The 6,487-nt window shown below is 59.7% G+C and overlaps 1 protein-coding gene across 1 annotated transcript; it reads right to left on the bottom strand.

The window, feature by feature from the left end:
• Window positions 1-3,252: 3,252 nt before the first annotated feature.
• On the bottom strand, window positions 3,253-4,858 carry SLC18A3 (solute carrier family 18 member A3). Its single transcript, XM_060242615.1, is given in 2 exon segments — window positions 3,253-4,609; window positions 4,611-4,858. Coding segments are annotated over 2 exon segments (1,602 nt in total). The 3' UTR covers window positions 3,253-3,255.
• Window positions 4,859-6,487: the final 1,629 nt, after the last annotated feature.

Raw genomic sequence — 6,487 nt, 5'->3', positions numbered from 1 at the left:
GGCCATCTAGCCTCAGCCTCCAAGGAAGGAGAACCCACCACCGGTAGTTCCCTCTAAGCTGAGTTAGCCTGAGCTAGCTCAAAGTTTCTTAGCTTCCAGCTCACACGTTTTTGTCTCCGCTCAGGAAAAGTGGTCGCCCTTCCTGAGCGGAGACAAAAACGTGTGAGCTGGAGGCTAAGAAACTGTGAGCTAGCACTAATTGAGGCAGCCGCTCTCAACTTGAAGACCAGGAGCTCACGAAGTAGAGTTTGTGCTCACCAGACTCAGCAGCTTAGAGGGAACAAACCGCTGAGGAACCCCGCGACTCCAGCCTCTCCCCCGCAGCAGGGTACCCTCTAAGCTGAGTCAGTGTGAGCTAGCTCACAAATCGTTGAGCCTCCAGCTGGCACCTTCTTGTCTTGGCTCGCGAAAAATGGCCCCCAGAGCCAACGAATTGAGGCAGTGGCTGACATGCAGGAGCGGCCAAGGGTAGCTCTCCAGATGGTTTTTTTGCCTACAACTCCCATCAGCCCCAGCCAGCATGGCCAATGGCTGGGGGCTGATGGGAGTTGTAGGCAAAAAACACATCTGGAGAGCTACCCTTGGCCACCCCTGGCTTACAGCTTTCATGCGAGCAGCTCACAGCTTTAAGGCTCTAGTCGCTCACCGAGCGGGGTTTCTGCTCTCAAGGCCTCCACAGCTGAAAGGGAACCTTGTGCAGGAGAGATCTGGAAGCTATAGGGAGGGTGTGAGCATCTTTAGAACACCCCCAGAGCGACAAGAACGGAGATGCTCCCCCCCACCCCAATTATGATGTTTTTTATTGGGGTTTTATTTTAATTTTTTTTCCTCCTCTGGACTAGCCGGAAACCTTTGATACAATCGACCCTTCTGCCGAAGAGAAAGCCTCGTTGCTTCTTTGGGGCTGGGGAAGTTTGCCTGCTTGGTTTCCCGCTGGGGAAGCCCGAGCGAAGGACGGGATCGAACGCAGGCGGGCACTGAAGAGGGTGCCAGAAAAGAAGGAGATAAGACCCCAGTTTGTGTCTCCCTGGGAAGCTCTTTTAGGGAGGAGAGGCGGGCCCTCAGCCGGGGAACTTTACTTGAGACAACCCTTCCTCCCATTGAGCTCAACGGGGTTTACTCACGAGTAACAGCGCCGCCGGAAGCCCCTGCGCAACCGGGGGCGACTGTGCCAAGCCACCCAAGCCTGGGATTCCGGCGCCTTCGAATGGTCTACTCGGAAGTAACCCCCCCTCCGGGGAGGTCATTCCGGCTGACTTCCCCGGGAGGAAGCGCGGGGTCGCGCCCCTAAAAGCTTCCTCACCGTGTGCAAGGATCGCAGCCCCGTCCTATGGCGAGTCCTCCATTCCCGCCCAGGCGCAGGCTGGGACCGAACCCGTCCCGCCAGATCCCAGGATAAGAAACGGGGGTGGCCCAAAATATTTCCGACCCACGATAGCGCCCCCCCCCCCCGAATTATCTCCTAACCCTGTGGAAGAGGACAGAATCGCATGGGCGTTCTTGCAGAGCGGTCAAGGGCTAAGGCGCAGTCACAAACGTTTCCGTTGGAGACGCCTAGAGATTTACTTTGTCCAGCAAACGAAGCAAAACCATTGACCTTCGGAACCCAAGAGGTTTGGAGCGCCGGCGCCCGGCCCAAGTGGATCCCGGCCCCGATCCTAGTTCTCTTCCTCAGGAAGCCAGTGCTACTGAATTCGGCGTCACTAGCTTCCGAGTAAATCTGGGAATGAGCGAGGACTGCCGGTCCCTTCCAGTTCAGCCAGGGAGAGGTCGGCACCCGCTTCAGTCTCTCAGCCACGGATGCTTTTATAACGGATCCACCCTTTTATTTTGCATTCTACCCTACTGAGATTTTTTTTTCCTGCCAGGGGATTTGCTTGTTGGTGGGACATTTCCAGTTGCTGGGCTTCTCAAAACCACTCCGTTTTAACAACCGGGAAGGGCTCAAGGCATCCACAGAGAAAGAAACAGGGCTCCGAAGCAATGTTCCCTCTAAGTTGCAGAGTCTTGTGCGCAAAAATTCTACTTTGTGAGCTCCTGGCGTTAAAGCCGCGAGCAACTGCCTCGATTCGTGTGCTCTGGGAGTGATCCTTCCTGAGCTAGGACAAATACGTGTGAGCCGAAGGCTAAAAAGCTGTGAGCTAGCTCACGCTAGTTCAGCTCAGAGGGAACGCTGCTCCTAAGTCCTCATCGGAGAGGTCTGCCGCATTCCCTCAACGTAAGGGGACTGACCCCCCCCCCCCAAAGAAGTAACTCAGTCCACGGAACAAAAGGAAGACCACGCCTGTGCCCTCCAACCTGATTTATTCAGACCGTGTTAGGCGCAGCAGCTTCAGACTCAACACAGGATAACGGTAGAGATTGCATTGACCAGAATAGCAGCGGGAACAGAAATCAAGTTACACCCCTTTCCCCACCCAGGAGAAAGAACAGGATGTGGTTTCCAATACTGGCATGAAATAGGAAACAATTTTTTTTTGTTCTTTAAAAAAAAAACCTGACATGATTTACTTGCGCATCTGTATACAGTACAACATTTCTAGAATCCTCCATTTAGGCGTCCCACCCGTTGCTCTCCTTAATTTTTTTTTTTTGCTTTTCAAAAGATTTCTCTTTTAAAAACAGAGGTGTATACAGCATAAAGGGCTGGTTCGCGCATGGGTCTCCTGCTGGTTTGCTGGCCGCATCGAGCGAGGAAGGGACGCATGGCGGTTGACCAAGGCGTATCGAACAAGGTCAGCAGAGCTTCCAGCTTCTCAACAGACTCGGTTCACACATTAGTTTAAAGCTAGTGTGCGGTCATAAGAGTGGAAGGTCAACCCCCCCCCCCCCCCCCCGCTGCGTGCGGGCGAACCAGTCTTACGGGTCGATTGATCAGATGGAAGGAAACCAAGGGATGGACATGCACGTGAGAACCAGCCAGAAATCACAGGCAAACACTGCGATCAAACCTCTTGGCACAACAGAACCGGCTCGGAAGTTTCGGAGGGGGCGAAGGCCTCCCCCCCCCCCCCTCCTCGCTTCCTTTGAAAGGACCATCACAGACCTATGCAAAATGCACCACTCAAGTTATATAGCTATTGGTGGCTTCCCTCTTGACTGGGTGTTATACCTTTGGGAGACAAGAGTCAAGAAGAAGAAGAAAGCCATCACATCAAGACAAAGGTTAAAAGTGTAATATATTGGCACGTTGGGACATCAAGGTAACCGAGAGGACGTTCTCCCTTCCCCCAGCTGGGCGCCCCTGCCCACCCTCTAGGTATAGTCCTCCCCTGAAGACTCCTCTTCTGAAGCCCCTCTGAAGTCTCTATGGTAAGAGTCCACACTGTTCTCTTCGCCGCCCCCTACTGGATGGGACTTCTTGCCCTTGCCCGCCCGTTCTTCCATCTTGATGGTGTCGTAGAGTCCTTTGGGCTCCTCGTCCAGGAGGATGTTCCTCTCCGAGTGGGAGGGCTTCATCTTGCAGATGTTCTTGAGGGCCAGGAGGACAGGGGCGTACAGCATGTTGGCCAAGCCCATGCCCAAGTTGAGCTTGACGAAGCCAAAGGAGTGGACGATCTCCCCCGCCACGATGGGCCCCAGGGCGTAGGCCACCGAGTAGGAGATGTCAGCGATGGCGTAGACGCTGCCGTACACCGAGACGTAGCGGACGTCGACCAGGAAGGCCAAAGTGGGCAGCAGGGCGGTGTCCACCAGGGCGATGCCAAAGCAGATGCCGCACAAGGGGACGATCAGCTGCCAAAAGTTCCGGCAGGCGGGCACGGTGCAGGAGCTGGCGCCTATGATGACCATGCCCAGGGCTCCGTAGAACCACTGGAGGTGAGGGTACTTGTCCGCCAGTTTGATGGTGATGTAGACCCCCAGGACATGGGGGAAGAAGGCGGGCAGCCAGGTGAGGCCCATCTCCCACTCGTTGGCCCCCATGGTCTTGACCATCCAGTTGGCGATGGTGGGCTCCAGGAAGGCCAAGGGGATGTTGCAGGTGGTGAGGGCCCCGGCCACCACGGCGATGTAGGGGTCGACCATCAGCCGGTGGATGGGGGTGCCCACCGGCATGTTGTCCCGCGTCCGGTCCGCGAAGGGCTTGAAGGCCAGCAGCAGCACCAGGCCGTCGAGCAGGGAGATGGAGGCCAGCACCAGGAAGGGCACCCGCTTGCCGGCGAAGTGGTACAGGATGCCGCCGAAAGGGGGCGCCACCAGGCTGCCGAAGGAGATGAAGGCCAGCGCGATGCCCAGCGCCCGGTTGCGCTCCGACTCCTCGGGGAACTTGTCGGCGATGAGCGCGATGCCCGACGTGTCGGCGAAGGCCGAGCCCAGGCCCTGGAGGCTGCGGGCGGCGAAGAGGGTGCCGTAGTTCTCGGCGAAGGCGAAGATGACCGTCGAGAGGAACATGACGGACAGGCCGATGAAGAGCGGGATGCCGTAGCCCACGCGGTCGATGAAGGTGCCGCTCAGCGGGTTGACCAGCAGCTGGAGCAGCGCCTTGGAGGCGAAGAGCACCCCGATCTTGATGTCGTCGTTGTCCGGGGGGTACCTGGGCCGCAGGAGAGGCTTGCTGCTGCCGTTGCCGCCCGCCCAGGCGCCGCTGCCGTTGGAGGCGAGCGCGGAAGGCTGGCTCTGCGGCGCCCCCCTGGCGGTGGCCGGCCTCGCCCATGGCGGCGATGAAGTCGGGGATGATGGGCACGATCACCATGTAGAGCATGTTGTCCAGCAGCAGCGCCACGCACACGAACACCAGCAGGAGGCGCCGCTGGCGGTGCGCCTCCTGCAGGGCGCTGCCCAGCGCCTTGGTCCGCGCGCCCACCGCCTCCGACAGCTTCTCCACAGCCGAGCGGGGCCCCGACGACGCCGGCTCCATCCTCCCCCGACGCCCTGGAAGGAAGCCCCGGCCCACACTTCGAACTGGCTGGCTGGCTGGCTGGCTGGCGGGGCGGGAGGCGCTAGCTGGGCATGGGAGGAGGAGGAGGAGGGGAGGCGAGACCAACCCACACCAGTCCGGAGGGAGCCCGCCGGCCCCGCCTGCCTGCCCCACCGAGCCGGCGCCCTGCCCTCGCCTTGCTTCCTTCTTGTCTTCTCTTCCCTCCCTCCCTTCCTTTCTTCTCTCTCTCTCCCTTCCTTTCCCCCTTCTCGTCTCCTTTTTCTCTGTCCTTTCCCCTTCCTCCCTCCCTCCCTTCCTTCCTTCCTTCCTTCCTTCCTCCCTCCCTCCCTCCCTCCCTCCCTCCCTCCCTTCCTTCCTTCCTTCTTCCTTCCTTTCTTTCTTTCTTTCTTTCTTTCTTTCTTTCTTTCTTTCTTTCTTTCTTTCTTTCTTTCTTTCTTTCTTTCTTTCTTTCTTTCTTTCTTCTCTCCCTTCCTTCCTCCCCCCCTTCCTCTCTCTCTCCTCCTCCTTCCTCTGTCTCTGTCCCCCGCCTCCTCCCCTAGGCAGAAGACCCTTCCTCCGGTCCCCCGGGGGCCTCCCCCTCCTGGCAGCCGCCGCCTAGGGGGGTCCCCTGGTCCTCCTTAGCTTCGCGGAGGCCCCCAGCGCGGAGCCCTCGCCTTCTTCTCCTCTTCCGCCGGAGTCCCCTCCGCCGAGCCTCCTCCGCGGCTGCTGTTGCTTCTCGGCTCCCCTCCGGGGACTCACCAAGGGTGGGAGCCTCCCTGCCTGCCGGCCATCCAGGCTGCGGGTCTCCTCTGTCTCAGGGCTCCGTCGCGCTCGCCTGCTGGCGCCTGCAGCCCGGCATGGTGCAGCCGGCGCGCCTCGCCTCGCTCCTCCGGCTGCGGCTCACGTCCTCCAGCCCCGCGGCGCTGCTGCTGTGGGCGGCGGTTCCTCCGAGGGCTGCCCTTGCGCTCCTTCTGCCGGCTGCAGCCCTGGCCAGGCGGCGGCGAGAGGCGACAGGCGAGGCGGCGGGCTGCCCATCAATCACTCCGGGGCCCGGGAGCTCCTGCCCCCCCACCGCTGGGCCCTCCTCCGCCGATCTCGGGGGGCTCCCCTCCCTCCCTTGCCACGGCTGGCGCGCAAAGCCGGAGCGCCTCACTCAGCCTGCCAGGGCTGCCCGCCTGCCTGTCGGTGCCATGGGCTTCGAAGTGGCCTGGCTTTTACTTTCACCCGCCCTCCTCCTCCCCCCCTCCTTTCCCCAGCCGCCTCTCCCGCCTCCCCCCCCCCCAAGACTGTGACGCACGGTGAAGGCTGGGTCCCCAAGTGGTCCGTGGGCCAGCTGCCTCGCTTTGTGCGGATTTCACACGCGAGGAAGCCTCTCAACCAATGGCCACGAAAGGAGGAGAGTTGCACCTCTGGGAAGCAGAGACAGAGAGAAAGACAGAGAGACAGAGAGAGGAGGAGGAGGAGGAGGAGGAGGAGAAGAAGGAGAAGGAGATATTGGATATTGTTGGAGAAGATATATATCCCACCCTATACTCTGAGTCTCAGAGCAGCTCACAATCTCCTATATCTCCCCCCCCCCCCACAACAGACACCCTGTGAGGTGGGTGGGGCTGGAGAGGGCTCTCCCAG

This window comes from Heteronotia binoei, chromosome 6 (genome assembly GCF_032191835.1).
Source record: "Heteronotia binoei isolate CCM8104 ecotype False Entrance Well chromosome 6, APGP_CSIRO_Hbin_v1, whole genome shotgun sequence".
NCBI classification, from domain to species: Eukaryota; Metazoa; Chordata; class Lepidosauria; order Squamata; family Gekkonidae; genus Heteronotia; species Heteronotia binoei.
The sequence above is the reverse complement of the archived record's forward strand: the minus strand, read 5'-3'. Positions and strand labels throughout refer to the sequence as shown.